We start from the raw sequence: 18,774 nt of genomic DNA, 5'->3' as shown, positions 1-18,774 counted from the left end.
GTTATGTAACCACTGACTTAAGATACGTCCGGTAGCCTCCGGGCCTGGTTTGCGCTATACAAATAAAACAAATACAAATATGTTATGAGGCTCTTGCTGGCTCAGCTTGTGTTTTACCTTTTACAGCCAAGCCAGACTTCCTGGCCCGGCTCTTGCCATGAATTCTTACCCACTCCATAATCGGAGGCTAATCTTGTGCGCCATCTACAGAAATACATTTCCAACATATTAAGGTTGTGTCTGTTGCGTACCTAGCTTACATAAAATGTTAGTACGCACCAGTTGAGACTAAAATCTGTTCAACGTAACACTAGGTCTGTTAGGAAAAAAAGTGTAGCGAAAAATGAGTAGACAGATAAATAAAATGCAGCTTTACTCCCACTGCAGTAATTGCATTATTAAAGACTACGTTTTGCACTTTAGTTATAACATGGAAGCAGCACTGGTTGTTTTCCTCGGCCAACTGTAGCAAACTGGTTTTGAAATGGTGAAAGCAAGATTGCTGTTGGGTTTAGTTTTCTTATTGTCAGCTGTTAAGGGGAACATATTTGTGATTGCTGCTTGCAGTAATTGAAGGACCAGGATCTGCTGCCCCACCTCTTTTAATTCGCTGTTGTTGCGATTACGACCGATTGCCTGGATGTTGAAAAATAATTCCCCACTGCCGACCAATAGGTGCGAAAGAAGTAATTTGCTAATTGTTTCAGCAGCTACTACTGGGGGGCTATATAATTGGGAGGACCCGTTACTGTGTGCTTCCTGCAAGGCTACCTTCGAAACGCTGTATCACAATTGTCATTGTTTTCTTTTTTTTATGTAAAAGTCACAAGTATTTTACAAAAAAAATATTATGATAGTTAAAATTGTTCTGGAATACCCTCATGCCCTCATGCCTGTGCTAATAACTTAACTGTTTCGAAAATGATCCAGATTCCAATGACGGAGACCAACACTTGTAGGTAAGTCACTTTTTAACTTGTAATCCATGATTCGACACTTAAAACCCGGGTCAGAACATAACTAGTAAAATAGTCTATTATATAATATGATTACAGAGGGCGAGCGCTATTAAGAGAGACACTATTGAATGGGCCCTTTCTGACAATTTTATTTTCGTTTTCACTTGTGATTATGTAACTTTGTCAAGCATTTAAGGAGATGAGGCAGCCTACTTGTTTTACATAGTATGCAGTTTAACCACCCACTTTGAAATAGTTAACATTCATGTGAGGAGCATGTGGGATGATTTGCTTCCATTAATTAGCAAGCCAAGATTTAAATTTGTAAGGATCTATTGATGGTGTATGTACTAATATCACTAGTGATAAAATGTTCCTTTTTAAAGCTTTTTATTATTGGCTTGCCTGCCACTGAATTGCTGTATGTATGCTCTTTTGTCTCACACAGAGATTACTTTCAAATGAAGAAGAAAAGAACAAGGCTATTATCCAGGAAGTCTGCTTCATGGTATCCTTTTATAGAAACCAACATTAAATCCGTTTTTCGATGCTTTAGTAAATGTTTTTTTAAGGTACCTTTCCACTTGGCTTCTTCAGTCTTGGATTTGAAAATCTTGAAGATGCTAGAGAAATGTGAAATTTTGCTTTACATCTGTAACTGAATGTATGCATCGCCCATCGGCTTGCTTGCCCCACTCCTCTTTTGTTGTGATGGGCTAGCTACTGCACTATGCATAATCTGTTCTTCACTGCTAGAAAGAGTTTTGGGCCTGCCCTATTAACCAATTCTCACATTGTCTGTGACTAAAGCTCTTCCCTTGAGGTGTTTAGTGGGGTGCTAAAGTGTGGTTGTTGTGAAACGACTGCTGAGTCTTTGTGCGCAGAGGACTGCTTTAGTTACTACACAGGAAGTGACCGAGGCAAGACTCTGCCTCATCAAAGCAGGGACCCCACACAGCAATGAGCGCATAAGTGGTGTTCTAAAGTGTAGTTGTTGCAGTTGGCATTGGGCTGTGAACAAAAAGACAATTCCTTTGACTTCTACCGGTAAGACTACTTCCATCTGTGTTTGCCTGCACACTACTATGCCTTCTAGCTCTGTTCGGCTAAAAGTGCTATCTTGCACACTAAGGTTGCATCACCAAAGGAGGCAACACGTTTATCGGATACTACATTGCTACAGGTGCCAAACCCAGGTTTCTCTGCAAATAACATGCAGAATCCTCTGGACGGCAGCAGGAACATTGACTATGTGAACGTAATAAAATCCTGTGTGACCCAACAATCTCGGGAAACCATTTTGAACATTGAATATGGGCATCTGGCAGATCTGAATTTGGATCACCCAAAGGAGGAGGTGGAAAACTCGTTCCTCCAGCTATGCCAGAGCTCCGAAAATGACAAAAGGCCTGTGAATTCAAATTTTTACTTCCTAGCACTTCTGTGTTTGAAAATTCCATCACTCAATCATCTACTGTTGTCGATATGACAATCAAGGGGGGTTCTGCAAACTGAGTAGATTTCTCCACTTCAAGACTTTATCCATTCAGTCCAAAATCGTATGTTGAACAGCTCGATTGATGCTGATCGTTCAATTCACTGAACAACATGGCTATTTATGTGGTCCTTCAATCCTTACTAATGTTCTGAATGGGTAGTTAAAAGCAAACACAAAAATCACGCAGACAATTCTTAAAAAATAGAAACATTGTCTATATTACAGACCACAATTTCATGCGAGGAGCAGGGCCACAATAACACATAAAATTACACAATCTCCTTCTTTTTGTCCCATGTGTGATAAGAACTCAATTTGTTGCAAATGAGGAGTCTGGCACCTCACTCCGTAAGTGCCATGGGGTGCTGCAGTCTCCCATAACAATAGGCTCCTAAGAGGATCATGACTCTAAGTTCCATCCTATACAACAAACAAAAGGCAGAAACGGGAAGTAGAAAAGAAAAATAATTCTGTCTCCTGGGCTCCGAAATGAAGACCTGCAAATAAGATTTATTGAAGCTCTTAACCCAGTCAATGTAGATGTGTAATGGTCTTACTTGGTAAGACTGATTGCTCCCAAAGTTAAGCAGCAAGCAATCCCAAGGGGAAAAAAAAGTATGGCTAAATCGACTGCTGTACACCACAAATCCACCACTGGTGGTGGAGTTGAAGTACTATCACGTCTTACTTAGTATCCAAGACCCCTCAGCCCGTGCAGACACAGATCCTAGGGGTGGGTCATGCGAGTAATGGCGATGATCATACGTCTGTTCAAGGCACACATTCTAGAACAAATGGGTAACTGTTCAATGGATCGGACAACCTTGATGTCTTGCATGCAGACACCCAACAGAAGCAAGGACTATAATCCCTGATACCGCGCCACAAGCCTTCAGAATCAAATGGGCCACAGCTCCCTTAGGGAATGACAATAAATCAGTGGGAAAATTCAACATCGTGATTTCAGCTCACTACCATCTAACATGGCCCTATCAACATCAGGGCCACAGACTCCCAGGAAGCTAACAGCCCAACGGGTGGAATACTAACCTAATGGTAATAACTGGAATATTTACTGACTCTTACTGGTACTTGATCTTAAATATAGCATCCATCGTGGCACTGTTTTCTGAGATTCTGGCTCTCCGACTCATAGAAACTGAGGACGTGGCTCAAGAGCAATTTGTAGATTATCATACAATTTGTAGATTATCATAGGTTAGATATTGCAGTGGTCCTTGGCAAATCAAGATTGATCCAAAATGTGATACTTAATGAGTCTGAATCTCTCTTGGGCTTTGGTTATTTTTTTTTTCCCTTCAATAGAGTTCTTCAGGGTTACACCAGTGCAAAAAATGCCAAACTACCTTGAAAAGCAATAAAATGTATAATTTCTTCAGAAGCTGATAGAGATTTATCGTTTGTGGGTGGAAAGTCTCTTAATGTCACAGCAAGCCCAGTTGAACGGGACTGATCATGAATTGCGGCATCTCTAGTTAAACCGTTTAAATTAATCAGTCTAGATATCTTTAGCAGCTCTTTAACCAAACATCTTTCCTGTATTAGCAGAGGTTATTCAAGTTTTATAAATCCTCATTATGACTTTTTTAAAAAAATGTATTGTGCATTTGTTAGGCGCTAACACAGTAAGTCAATTCTGTTTCCAAGCGCCCACAGGGCAAAAGGGAGGGAGAATGGGATTGAAAACAATAAATGCAGTGGAAGATAAAGATGAACCTACTATGCCTTGTGTGCATTCAGAATGTGCAGGTGCAGCGAGAAGCAGGGAAGTGGGAGTGCGGGTAGGTGCTGGAATGTCTGTGCTCCTGGTTGAGCAGTAGATGAATTGCATAGTTCAGTAAGGTAAGTGAGTTTGGGATTCCAGGTTTGCGGGTGCTGTGGTCAAATAGTGTGTGTGAGCAGATGATGAATCAAATTTATCAGCTTCAGACTATGGAACTCTAGGCTACCCCTTCCTAGTGTGTGAGACCAGATAACAAGATTGTTCCATGTGCACGTGCTGATATTAACAAAATAGTGTCACAATACTGATGAACATGGGTGAGTTGGATGGACAATGTTTATTCCAAGGTCTTTTGTAAACAAAATTTTCCCCAGTCTTTTGTAAACAGAAACTATGCCGACACGTATTTCGACCTCATCTGTCTTTTTCAAGGCAAATTAATAACTCTCTGAACAGAACATATACATTAAATAATGATTAAATTAGAATTAATTGGTCATAATCAAACAAAGCAAAAACTTAAATCCCAAATTAGATATCCACACGACAATGTGACCATGATTGGTTCCAGATGTCAACAAATGAGGAAAGAAAAGCGGAAAGGGAGGAATCGAAAGAAACCGAAAGACAAATGAGCATATGTAAATGTAACAAATACACTTTGTCGTCTACTATATTCTAAAACATGCATTGGCATTGCCCATGTCCTTCAAAGTGTGTTTCGACACACATTCAAATTACCATTTTAGACTTAACAGATTTGTATGTGCTGTTGATGACATAATCCTTAAAAACACCTTTTGGCAGCAATAAACTCAATACGTTCATGATTATTTAGCTTGAAATGAATCTTAAACATTGGTGTGACTCACACTAGGAAACTCCAAACTGAGCATAACAGGATATTATATACCAAAGATAAATGGCAAAGATGCAATATGTAAGCTTCATTCCTTAGCCACTTGTGAAAAATATCCTTTACAAACTGCTCGAAAAAATATTTTGTGTGCTTGCTGCTGTTGGGGATGCAGACATTGTAAAGCACTTGAGGGGGGCCGTCTGTACTCCTGTTCCCTATATGGCAGATTTGAGGCACAGAGCACCCCAGCCAAGATTGTCTATTGTTGGTAGCAATGGACGAGCAATCGAGGCTTAGCTCTCAGGAGGTGATGCAGGCTGGTTCTTAAGTACAGTGTAGTCCCCAAGCACCCGCAAAGGAATGTCCACACACTGTTAGTGAAAACACAGTCTTTATATAAATAAGTTTCACGTTATGTACACAATCACAATGACACACTTTGTACTCTGGCAATACCATAATGGCAAATATATACAGGTCTACGTGCTACCATTCTTAACTATTGATTGCTTTGAAACGCATCAACTTCTAATAGTTGAAAATGGCATACGAATCAGATTATAAAATGAATCCACGATAGACACAGAAAGAAAGCAAGTTAAACAAAGCAATGGCAGAACAGTCCCCCGTCTACCTAGAGAAAGTTTGGTGTGAGGATCCCCACCACTTGGCCAACCTGTAAATAAAGCGTATTCGACAAGCCCAGTACAATTATGCTCAATATAGTCTTGCGTCCTTCCAAAAAGGTTCCACGACCCCAAAGTACCTAGTTACGTAGAATTCTTCGATGAGCCGTCGACGGGCCCTTCTTGAGTGCACTCCCTTTAAGGCAGGAGCCACGGGTCATTGAGAGTCGGTGAAGAAAAGGGTGAGCACTGTCGTTGCGGCAGCAGCTTCGGTTCTTGCGGTGCTCGTTGACTATCGGTCGAAAACGTCCTGCAAGCTGAGGCATGCAGTGCACCTAGACGACGAGTGTTTGTTGCCGCAAAACAGTTAATGAAGAACTTTGGCCCAGCAAGGGTGTCGAGTCGTCAGCGTCTCTGCGGTCATCGGGTGGCGGGAAACCCACCGGTGGATTCTCGGTCGTCAGCGGCCTTGACTTTCTCCGGCGGGACGAAAGAGGTCGATAATGATGAGCAAGGGAGTCCTTGTTTCAATGGTCTTATCAAAGCAGCACTGCGGCTCCGGTCGTCGACGGTGGTCGTCGACGGTGATGGACCTCAATGTCCGGGCGCTTCACTTTGTGATTCCGCGGCAGTCCCCGTCTCCGGTCCGCAGCCTTTCTAGGGTCTGACGTGCAGGGACCTTTGGCAAAGATCAGCTGGTGCATGATGGTCCCTCGTAGCTCAGGAAGAGTTCTCCTAGCCAGGTCCTCTTTTGGATCCGTTCCTTTGACAGTGACGCAACTTTCAGATTAGCGAAGGACAGCAGCAGCAATCCTTCTTCCAGTGGGTTTCAAGGTTAAGCATTAAGTATCAACTTCAGCTTCTGAACAGTTTCCATCAGTGAGAGGCCCCCAGATATATTGTTGTTCTTCCCTTCACTCTGCTGGGTCACATTCAGGCAACCAATCGTTCAGAAGGGCTGTCAGGCTGCCAATCAGGCTCAAAGTGCATTCAGACCATTCTTCTCCATCTAGACACTCGCTACACGGAATGTGGATTCGGACAAGCACTCTGCCATTCAGCACTCCACACTGCATTCATACCAGTTTTAGGCAGGGCTGTCTCGGTCATTGTGTCAACCACCAGATACTAGATACCCATAGCATGAAATGCAGATTCGTCACACGCTCCATTCACCCAGGTCCCACCCCACGGACATACCCACAACATAGTCATTGGGAAGGCTCTAGCCGGTCTGGCCTGGACTTCCCTACCATATATGGAACTTCCACCCAACAGCCAGTCGGGGGGGAGGGCAGGGGAGGGACAGAGTCAGGGCTTCCCAGGATTTCGGGAATACAAGGGAACATACAATAGCAAGCAAGAGGCCACAGGGGCCATCTTGTTCCCCATCAGAAATCAACAGATTCCAATGGCAGGCCCCGGGTATCCCAAAATGGAGGACACTCGGAGCAACTGTCAAATTCAGCACCACCAGCCCATACCCTGCTCTGTGGGACATACACATGTGCCCAAAAACACACACTAGGAGTACAGGGTTGTACCCCTACCCATGGGTGCTATAAGGGTATCCCAAGGGTCTGTTCACCACGACCAAAAAGAGGAAGAGCCGCACCGCCAGGAGTCCCACATGAACTCCTGCGCGGAAAACAAGGCAGAAAATACATGATCAAGCAATAAAGGACAAGAATATAAAGGCCCTTTCCCTCCAATTAATTTCCAGCATCACAGACATCTTATGGTATCGTGGCACTGGAAGAAACCCCCAAGGAAAAGAGAGGGGGTGGAGGGGTTCCAATGATAACCAATTCAAAAGTAAGCTGATCATAGTAATCTGTGTGGTGTTAAGGTTTGTACCTTGTGCATTGCCAATGGAAAGTCAAGTCCAATCATGCAGTCATGTGAAGTTAACTCATTAGATCCGTGTAATTAATGAACACCCGGAGTATGCTTGTTAATGAATTGAGTTTAACGTATGGTATTAGCTTATGAATAACATAGGAAGCTTCTGTGTTACTGTTGGAGTGCTCGAAAGGTCCATGCTGTGCTTCTGAAGGCGCTATGGGTTTGAATGGTAGTATTTAGTACCTTAAATTTGAGAAATTGTGATTGTAAAATTGCATGCGCGGCAAATACCCATGCAAGAGGCTTAGCTATAGAGTGAACTCGCCCGATACAACCAATTGCAAGTGTTCACCTTGAAAGAGACGCGGTTTCCCTTATTGGAAAGGTATATTGCAGATAACTTTTAAAAAGCACATGCAGCATTAGTTGGATAATCTCATTGATGTACTGTACCGAGGAGAAATAAAAAGTCTGTTGTTAGCTTACGGACAGTCATTTCGGGTCATGGAAACTGGGATTTACACAAGATTCTACTAAAGCAAATGAAGCGAAAATCGCAGACTTAGTTGAGCAGAAACCATGCAATTATGGTCACTACACAACTTCAATGGGAACACATAGGGATATCCCTAGTAATCCAACATGGCAGAGAAGAGGAAATACTACATATTCTAATTGAGGGATTTATTACCGAAGATGCGTAGACTAAAGGTAAAAGTTTGCTCAACAAGTGATCATTCTCACTTATATTTAGACTTTGTATTAACAGTGGGACGTCAACAAAACTGGGAAGGGACCAAGTCATCTCATTGTTCCGAACCAAAAAAATTGTATCTTTGGTCATGCGATGCTATAAACAAATGTTTGTAACAATTACGAACTGGTTATATGTAAATAACTTAACCCACAGACCTACTCCAATCTATGTGAATTTGAATTAAACACCATACGATCTGAGGTGTCCAAGATAATTTCAAAGTTATTCATATAAAATACATAAAAAAGAGGTGTTGGAATTGGATGAAGAAGCATCATGCATAGCCTGACATCAATTTTAGTCCGGCAATGCTACACATAGTGAACAAATACAATCCACATAATTTTTGGCGCATGGTCAATAGTGGGTCCATCACAAAGGGAATACAATGAAGATTTTCTAGAATCACTTTTAGAAAAGTCTTGATTCTATTAAACTCCGAGGCAAGCATTTATTTATTTATTATTTGTATTTATAAAGCGCCCGGGGAGGCATTGTGGCGCTGTTGCAGAATATTCACTTGAAGCATGTTGTGACATTTGTTACATAGTAGACATTGAAATGACAGTGTTGACAGTTGTTCCGAGGTTACAGAGGAACAATGATGGGGAGGTGCAGTAAGGTACGGTTAGTTACACAGTTTTGTTTTTAGAACTTTTCTGAAGGTGGTGAGGGATTCTTCCTTTCTTAGATTAAGCGGAAGAGTTCCATGCTTTGGGGGCTAGTACTTCAAAGCTTGGCTCTGTTGAATGTTGGGACTGAGAGTCGGTGCGAGTATTGGTCACGTATTGGCCTATGGGCCGGAACCTGGTGTATTTTTTCAGCTAGGTAGGCTGGTGTGGTCTGGCCAAGGCATCTGTGCGTGATTGTGAGAGCCTTGAATGTTATGCGTTCTTTGACTGGGAGCCAATGGGCATCTTTTCTTGCCTGGGAGATGTGTTCTCTCCTAGGGATGCTGAGGGCAGCTCTAATGGTGCTGTTTTGTGCACTTTGTAGTTTGCTGATGTTTTTTGCAGAGGTGCCCAGGAGCAGGATGTTGCAATAGTCCAATTTTGCGCCAATAGTGGCTCTTGCAGTGTTGAGGCGGTGCTAAAGTGATGGGTGGGTTTCACAGCTTTTATAATTTTAGATGTGAGCGCTGCTGATGATGATATTGCGCTGACTTGCCTATCCATAGATAGGGTGGAGTCGAGGTAGACCCCAGGGGTTTTGACTGTAGCAGAGGTGGTAATGGTAGTATTATCGATGCTGAAAGAGCTGTATTTGTCCAGTTTATTTAGGGATTCTTTGGGTCCTACCAGTAGTATTTCTGTTTTTTCCCCGTTTAGACATAAGCCATTGGCAGCCATTCAGGCCTGGATGCGTGCGTATATGTCTTGGAGGGTTTTAAGGTCTTGCTCATAGTTCCCTGTTAACGTGAGAAGAATGAGTGTGTCGTTGGCATAGCTGGTAAAGGCTATGCCAATATCTTCTAGGTTTCTGAATAAAGGGAGAGTGAACAGATTGTATAGGGTAGGGGAGGTGCACTAACCTTGTGGGACTCCACAGCCGATGGGAGATGGAGAGGCGGACGCCTGGTCTGAGAAGACTCTCATGGCTATACCATCCAGGAAGGAGTGGCTTCTTGGGAGAAGTGGGCTGTATCCGTGAGATGTTTACATAGGTGCTTGTGGCCATCCAAGTCAAAGGCTGCCGAGAGGCCAGCAGCAATATTTTAGCAAAGCATCATTTCCAAGAACAATAAAACTTGTTTATATGCTGAAATCCTCAATCAGAATCTTCCAATCAACCTGAAAACATAACAGAGAGCTTCTCTGAACTCTATTTCCCAGAGGTCCTTTGTAGTCTGGACTATGGCCATGAAACATGTGACCCAAAAGCAAACTTATGAACATTGGCCCGTATATGTCTGCAGCTCTTCTTCTACATCCTCTTTCAACGCTTCAAAAAACTGGGAACACCATAGATCCCCTTGGGCTGAAACTCGTCTGTCATCCCTCGCCACAGCAGTAAGTTCTTGTGTCCCTCTGCTGGGCTTATCCAGCGAGTCTGCTGGAAAAAAACCAGAGGAAAACAACTTCAGTATCCGTTGACAAGAGAGCAACATGAGGAGAGGGGAAAAATTGGTTGGATGTCATTTCATCGACACCCGTTTTTACAACGGGTGTTTTGCTGCAGAGTTTTTGCCGAAAAACTTTTTTTAAAACTTTTAAAAATTATTTTTGGGGGGTTCATCCCCCAACCCCTGTCATTTACCTACTTTTTTTTTTTATTTACCAACCCCCCAATCCTTTTATGTGCCCTTGCCCACCGCTCCCCCCAAAAAATTCAGGAGCGTTTTCTTTTCTGGCAAAAATGCTGCGGCAAAACGCACATCATAAACATGATGAAAGGACGCTATACTGAAAAATTCAGGCATTACAAAAATAAACCCATTAAATTTGAACAAGCCCAAGAGAAATATTCCTCCCGCGAAGCCCAGCAGATAGTCAACCTGAATTTTATCAATTGGGTGGGATAATGCTTGCCTCCATGTTTTTAATGGAATCAAAATATTTCTAAAAGTTATTCTGGAAAATCTTTGTTCTATGTCGAGACTGGAGGCGAGCATTATGCTTGTTCAAAGCTTACTCCCCACCAATGTGGCCAGTTGCTCGACTGGTTTGAGGTAAACAATTTTAAAGGCTGCTGCTCCTGCTCAGTTGGTCATACTCCTGATGTCCTTCAGTCTAACCTCCACCTAGAAGCTCCCCTGACAAAGTGAGCTGCGAATTGGGTGGTATCGATTCCGGTCTGTGCGAGCATCCAGCGAGCTAGTGTAGCGGTGGAAATTGCTTTATGCGGCTTCCGTAGGGTGATCGGTAACTGACCCCTTGTAGTCTGCCCGCAAGGGGTACGTTCTCTCCTTGCACGCCTTTAGGAACCTGGCCGCGCATAACTGTGGCTGCTCGCTGAAAGCCTGATATGTGACCACTCGATTATGAAAATGTGTTCTTCTAGAGATATGAAATACTACCTCATCAGGCCTCCTCAAGGGAGTGCACCATGTCCGGCTAAGTCTAGCGTCCTGACGTCCAAGGCTCTTCTGCAGGACACTAAGCACAGCAGGGTAGTAAGCTTGCTGGAGAGGCCTCTGCGGGATAATTCCGAATTGGGGGGCCAGGAGAGCAATAGATTGAGGACTGTATTTGTGTCCCAAAGCCTGTCGTAATGAGCCAGGGGTGGCGTTGCCAACCTGACACCTTTTTGAGCGTCCTCCACACCATCTGGTGTTCCCCGACTGGTGACCGTTCCACTAGGTCGTGCCCAGCCGAGATCACGGAGTGGTAGGAGTTCAGTCCTGTATGCTAAGCCCTGCTCCACTAGTCCGGTGAGGAAGTTCAAAACCTCAGCTACAGGAGCTGAAATAGGATGGAGACCCAGTTCCACGCACCAGCGCGCTCATGCTCCCAATCAGTTTGCGAATCTCTTGGACTTTGCAGGAGCCCAGCTCTCCTTGATGAGGCAGACAGCCTTCGCCTAAATCCCTGGAACTCTATCTCGACCTGAAATCCTCTAGGCTGCTAGGGTCAGCGACCTGCACTGGAGGAGGGGATGCTGCTCCCCGTTTGCATGCGACTGTAGATCTGGATCCTGGGGTAGTAGGATTGGAGAATCTGAGGAAAGCTCCAGAAGAACTGGATACCAGGACAGCAGTCGAGACTGAGGCTACGAGGACTTCATTCTGTTTGTTCCTGATTGGCCTGCTCCAGTGGGGGAAGGCATAGGAGACCCCTTTACCCCACCTTTGCATGAATGCATCCGCAGCAGTCACTTCAGCTTGAGACCGGACCCAGCAGAACGCTGGCAGCTGAGTATTGAGCCAGGAGGCGGAGAGGTCCTTGGTCAGAGGATCCCATCTGCATTGTAATGGAAGGAAGACCTCTCTGCACAGCTTCCAGTTGCTATAGTCTGACAGATGGTGGGAGTGCCAGTCCACCACTTCGTTCTGCAGCCCTGGGAGATACTCTGCCGTCACCAAGATATGGTGTTGCAGACAGAAGTGCCAAAAGTCTGTATTAAAGGTGCTAATTCAGCACCAGACTGGGGGACGCATCTACCGACTGCAAGAGTAAAGAAGGGGGACGGTGGGGGCAGCTACACAGGAAATAACACAGGTATTCTAAGCCACAGACAGCCCCGTACAAAGGTTTTCACCGAGAATGGTAGGGGGTAGTGATGCATTGGGTGTACTCGCAGTCCAAGATACTGGCCTATGATTGATTAGTTAGTTAAAAGAAGGGGGAAGGAAAAAAATAGCACCATCATAAACACACATAGTGGGAAATCCCTCTGGGCGGGCTGGACCTGGGAAACCTCGATCTGAAATACGTGACCAATACGACAGTAAAGCCCTGCTGCAGGTCTGAATTGCCAAATTCCATTCGACAGAGAAGCTCCTTCAAGGACAGCTTCTTCCTTTGAGTTGGTGGGACCAATCAACTCATAAGACACCTGGATACCATTCTCAAGGCTGGTTAGGTTTAACCAGGGAGAGGGACACCAGTTTGTGTTCTTGAATCTACAGCTACTGGAACTGAAGTGACTCCATCTTCAACAATCCCGTGCAGTGCAGGAGTCCCCCGACATCCTCCTCTTGTCCCCACGACTGAGGCTCAGGAACAGTGAGATCACCAGGAACCACGACTTCAGCAACATTTTTTCTTCATACAAAGGTACTCTGCCAACCCGACTGAGAGAACACCACTCTCGCGGAGAAAGTTTGTGAAAAACTTTCCCAACTTGCAGGCCTAATCAGCTTGTGACCCCACAAATGATTCTTTTTGGCACTACTGAGAATTTTTGCAAAGACTTTACCGTTTGATACCAGAACTGCTCTTTCCTCTCCAGAACACTAGCCCATTGACTTTGGCTTGGCCTATTGACTTGATTTGAACTATTCTGGTGAACTGAAACTATTTGCACTTCCTAGAAAATATATATAATCTAGTCTACTTACTTTTGTCCTTTTTGCTCACTGCTAAGTAACTGAACTGCCATCTGGCTCCTTTTTCGAGGGAACTCAAACTGTCTCTAAAACTGAGTTTTGTATTGAAGTGTATTGGTCTATAATATTAAGTTTTCTTCACCTAGTGAAATGTTTTAGAAATGGTTGTGTAAATAAATTCAAGTGTTTTACCAAGAAACCTTGAGTATAAGTGTCTACTTGAAGCACTGTGATTGAAAGTCCTTTTTGTAACTACTTGTACTGCTCAGATTCACTCTTGAGATGAGCCTGGCTGCTCGGCTCGCTACAAACAAACTGTGTGGTACAGACTTATACCAAAGGTTGGTCTTGCTTACACCTGTAGTTCTAATTGTTTGTGGTGGTCCCAGAGGGTACTGCATGCAATTCTGTCCAACAATTTCAACTATTGGTTGCGTCATAAGGATGATACTCTGGCCTCTGACTCGGAGTTGGCTCTAACCGATCTGGGTTTCGAGCAAATGATTTGTATGCCAACCCATTGTCTGGGCCATACCTTAGATTGGGTTCCCACACTTAAGGTCATAACTAGGGTTTTCCAGGTATCACCTTGTCCATGGTCGGACCATGCTTTTGTACATTTCACTATCCAGGCTGACTTTCCAATGAAACTGAAGGGAAGGAAGATGCAAAGGTCTATGGGAAGACACTTGAAGCTGCTTACGAGGGAAAGAATTGAACCCCTGCTGTGTCCTATGATAAACTTTTCTGCCTTTGACTCCTCCGTGGTGATGTCTAAATCCTTCTTATCTAATTTGGATACTATCTCAAAGTCCTTAGCACCGCTCAAGTTTAGAAAAGTTAAGGAAGGGATGAAAAATGAAGCTTTGTTTTCTCCGGAATTGAAAAAACTTCAATCCTCCACCCTCAAACTGTTCTACCGCTTGAAATCTAACCCTTCTCCAGGAACCTTGGCCACCCACAAAATTGCTGGCAAGTTATATAAATTGGCGATTTCTTTTTTTTAATGCAAAACAAAACCTCCTTGAATTCCAGAATCCTGCATGCACAATCTGAAGTTAAGGAGCTTTTTAATATACTAAAGGAACAAGAAACCACCAGTGCCCCGATAGCCAATTGGTTAAGGATGCGGCCTGGTGTCAGGAAATCCAGGAAGCCATGCAAAACAAGTTAAATGGCATTAGAGCGGATATAGTTTGTAAAAAAGATTGTCTCAAAGCCCCCAGTGAGGTTGGGAAGGAGATGTTCGAAAGATGCCCCACTATTCCCCAATTTAACTTTGTCTCTATTACGGTTGCCAAGCTGTCCATTCTTGTGGAAAAGCTCAAGGCCACAAAATGCAAAGGCGATCCTGCCTCGGCCATGATAATTAAAACGTGCCCACCGACCTTGCTGGATTGCCATTTGCAAGTTTGTGAACTCTTCCCTTACAGAAGGGCTAGTACCGGTGGACTTTAAAAAAGCATGGGTCACCCCTATCTTATAAACACTCTGCTTACCCACTGAGGTGCCGATCAACAATAGGCCCCTTACCAACACTCCATTTTGTTGAACATTTTGGATCGTGTTGCGTATGGGCAGATTTCAGAACACGTGAATAAATATATTCTCATTTGTCGTCAATCGGGGTTCAGATGGGGATACGGAACAGAGACCGCATTATTGGAATTGAAGTCCAGGCTTCTGGAACGGGTTGACAAGGGAAAATCTTCCATGCTGATGTCACTTAACTTGTCGGCCGCCTTGGACCTGCTCGACCATTAGATTTTGGTCGCCAGATTGGAGGAAGTCGCTAATTTCTCTCCAACAGCTGCTCGCTGCATTGCCTCGTTCCTTGAAACGGGGAGAGCAGAGTTTTCCATGAGCAGGCAGTAGCCCCGCCAATCTCTGTCAAATTTGGTGTCCCGCAGGGTGCATGCATTTCACCCTGCCTATACAATATATTCATGGCACCCTTTTTCGCCCTTCTGGAACAAGAAGGAATTGTGTTCACAAACTACGCGGATGACACAGTGTCATCCCTATAGTCTGAACCCATGCACAGGATGAAGCCGAGCTGAATAGAATTTAATCTTCCATTGAGAAGTGGATGATGTGGAATAACCTAGCGCTGAACATGGAAAAGACTGAGTTGCTCATTATCGGTACTCCGTCTTTGCTAGCTAAGATTGATCCTTCCTATACACATTTTCAACTTGGAGATGTCCAGATAACCCCACAAAAGAATGTAAAAACCTTGGGCGTTATTTTTGATCAACAGCTGAAGATGAAGGCCCACGTCGGGAGTGTTGTGTCTGCGGTTTATTACATTAAACTTCTTGTGCATCTCAGACCATTCATTACACAGACCACCGCAAAGACAATTGCAAGAGCAATAGTTGGGTGTTAACTAGACTATTGCTGTAGCCTTCTTGTCGGGCTCAGTAAAACAGAGGGTAACAGACTACAGAATGGGCCAGTTAGGGTGGTCATGGGACTATCCCGCTGAGACCATGTATCGGCTGCTAGACGAGCATTGCACTGGCTCCCAGTGGAGGCTTGCATTCTTTTTCGCCTATTAGTTATTACCTTTAAATGTTTTTGGCTTAATGTCCTCTTATCTGCAAGATCTTATCATTGAAAAAATTCACAGGAGATCGCTTAGATCTAGCATCCAGGAATACTTGATGCTTCCCAGATGTAGGACCATGAAGGCCGAAAAGGAGCTTTTTACATTGCAGCGCCAAAAGCCTGGAACGATCTCCCGTTAGATCTTATATGTCAAACTATCGACCCATTCAAGAAAAAGCTGAAAACATTGATGTTCAAGAAAAAGCTGAAAACATTGATGTTCGTTTGATTTTATCCCTGGTTTGTTTGGCCGATTAGTATACTTCTGGTCTTGGTAAATGTCTGGTTTATGTCTGTCTGCGCCCTGATGCCCACGGGTCCGTGGATTGCGCATTACAAATGTATTAAAGTAAGTAAATTGGTTAGGACCATGCGAGAGAATATCGGCCCACACCCAAACTTTCCCAGAGTCAGCTAGAAGAAATTCCAGTGTAGGCTGTCAAAAGCCCTGGTAGCATCCAAGGCCAACACCGACATGCGCTGTCCTGACTTCTGGCCCCATTCAATAACATTTTTGACTCTGCGAATATTATCGTATATATGGTGGCCTTTTACGAATCCGGCCTGGTCCGAGTGAACTAATCCCGGAAGAAAACCAGCCAGGCTCTGTACCAAAATATTTGTGTACAGTTTGCATCTCCATTAAGTAATGAGATGGGACGATAACTTGCACAATCCGTCGGGTCCCTACCCGCTTTTAAGAGTAGCACTGTGGTGGAAGGGCCCTTATCACCAGAGATACGCCATGTATCCCTTGTGTGGTTGAAAAGTTTTGTCAGGGGACCCCCTAGTATGATGTTAAACATCTTATAGTAGGCATTTCTGAACCAACCGGGCCCAGTGATTTGTTCCTTTTCAGAGAACTTATGGCCTCATATCAGGGCCTCAAGCGCCTGCCTCTGAAATCTGTGGCAGGTCCACTTTTCCTAAAAATGTCACCTGTGCCTCCCTCTCCAAGTTCTCCCCCGCCAGGTTGTGTGAAGTATGAGAGCATCATTTCGGCTATTTTTGCCTCCTCTCTTTCCAATTCCCCCTCGAGGGTGTTTAAGTTGACAAATGTAGTTTTGGGGCTTTTGTTTTCTCAATTTGGACACCTGAAACTGATTAGCCTTATCCCCCTTTATGTAATACGTTTGTTTAATCTGCAGAAGGAGTTCCGCTGATTTATCTGCAAGGTGTCCCTCCAGTGTCGCCCTAGCCCTCTTAGGTTCCTGCCAAGCCTTTTGTGAACCTTTTTCCTTGTGTTGTGCCTCGGCAATCCCCACATCTGCCTCCAACTTCTGCTTCACACGTTCGTTCTCCCTTAGGAAATGTGCAATCTGTACGATAACCTTTCCCCTTATTACTGCCTTACTGGCATCCCATATTGTACCCCAATCTAAGCCCGGGGGTAACATTCTCTTTGAAGTAATTTCTCAGGGTAGTTTCCACATGTGACCTCGGGGGGGGTCTGATCCCTTGGGATCAGCTCATTCAGCCGCCATGGTTTGCGGACATGTGGGAGCGGAACTCTCGGGTCCACCCTAAGGGAGACTGGCGCATGATCCGACGGGTATCTCACCCCTATTTCCAACCCCATGACCTGAGAAACCAAAGTGTCCGAGATCAAGATCATATCCATCTGCGAGAAGCCCCTATGTGCAGCCGAGTAGTGAGTGTAAGTTTTGTCCTGCGGGTGGAAGAACCGCCAGGTCTCTGAGATGCAGTTCCCTGAGAAAGCGGGCCAGCACCTGCCTACACATGTTATTAGGGATAGCCGGAAGAGTCCTGTCTATTGAGGCATCCATCACACAATTGAAGTACCCTCCCACTGACCCCCTCCACCTCACCCCTCCATTAGGACCTGTCCAACACACCACTCTGCAACCTTTGTTAACAAACCCATCAAAAAGCGATCCTGTTTTTCATTAGGGGCATAAACTGCAATCAGAGTTACCTGTTGGCCCATCAATTTCCCACCCAGCACCAGCCCTCAGGATCCCGCCTTATAAAATGCTTCTCAAACCGTACCCCTTTTGCAAACAATAGGCCCATTCCGCTTTTTTTCACCCCTCTTGAGGCCAAGTATTGCATGGTGAAAGCTCTATGCATCCCCAGGCAGCAGGTGTTTCCTGTACCCACACCACTTAGGCGTCTAATTCCGTCAGCCTCCTCATAATCGACTTTCATTTAACCCTTACATGTTCAACGTTACAAATGTCAGATCAGCAATATTCAGGGTTCCGTGCATTGCAAACTATCAACACCCTAACCTCTTTCATCCTCTGAGCAGTAAAAATGCCTTGTGCACCTCAACAACCTTTTGAAATCTCATCCCCGAATGCCTCCCATTATCCCCAACTTACAACTCCCCCATCAAACCAACAAACTTTTGCAGTACAACAGTAATTCACTGGGTCTTACATCGCACCTGAGAAAAAAAGGGTCTGAAACCCCTGCCCCCTCCCTTCTTTCATGACGTGTCACCCTGATACCCCCATGTCAGCTCCTTTTTTATTAGGAGCGGGCCAACCATCTGGCAACTGACCCCCACCACGGTAGTTCTCTTCTTTACAGTCAGGGCAGTACGTTGTACGTAGTTGGATCAAATTTTGATTGGCCCTCCTCTCGCATATGTTCTGCTTATGTAGGTTCAGAGACCTTAGCTTCTCTACTACGTCCTGTCGGGCGAGCGCAACCCGGCCTCCATTTCTCCTTCCCTGGCCGTGGCCACTCCCTGCATTTTCTTTCAGACTTTCCTCCCGGTCCCTAGCTCTCACTGTTTTCTTCAACTCCCATAAGCTCCTCCATTTCCTCTTCCTTTGAAATCGTATATCACTGGACTTCCATTCAAATCGAAGCCCATTCGGAAACATCCACCGATATTGCACCTCTTTGGATCTCAGTCTG

At 44.6% G+C, this 18,774-nt stretch overlaps 1 protein-coding gene across 1 annotated transcript in view; it reads left to right on the top strand.

Annotated features, from left to right (window-relative positions):
• GAK (cyclin G associated kinase) overlaps positions 1-18,774 on the top strand; it is a 2,243,070-nt gene that overhangs the window by 143,066 nt on the left and 2,081,230 nt on the right. Inside the window, exon 3 of the mRNA XM_069626358.1 lies at positions 1,408-1,467. Within this exon, the coding sequence (XP_069482459.1) occupies positions 1,408-1,467 (60 nt within the window). The remainder of the gene's footprint in view (positions 1-1,407; positions 1,468-18,774) is intronic.

Source organism: Ambystoma mexicanum, chromosome 6p, assembly GCF_040938575.1.
Source record: "Ambystoma mexicanum isolate Mex_15411 chromosome 6p, UKY_AmexF1_1, whole genome shotgun sequence".
Classification (NCBI taxonomy): domain Eukaryota; kingdom Metazoa; phylum Chordata; class Amphibia; order Caudata; family Ambystomatidae; genus Ambystoma; species Ambystoma mexicanum.
This window is presented reverse-complemented; position numbering and strand designations above follow the sequence as displayed.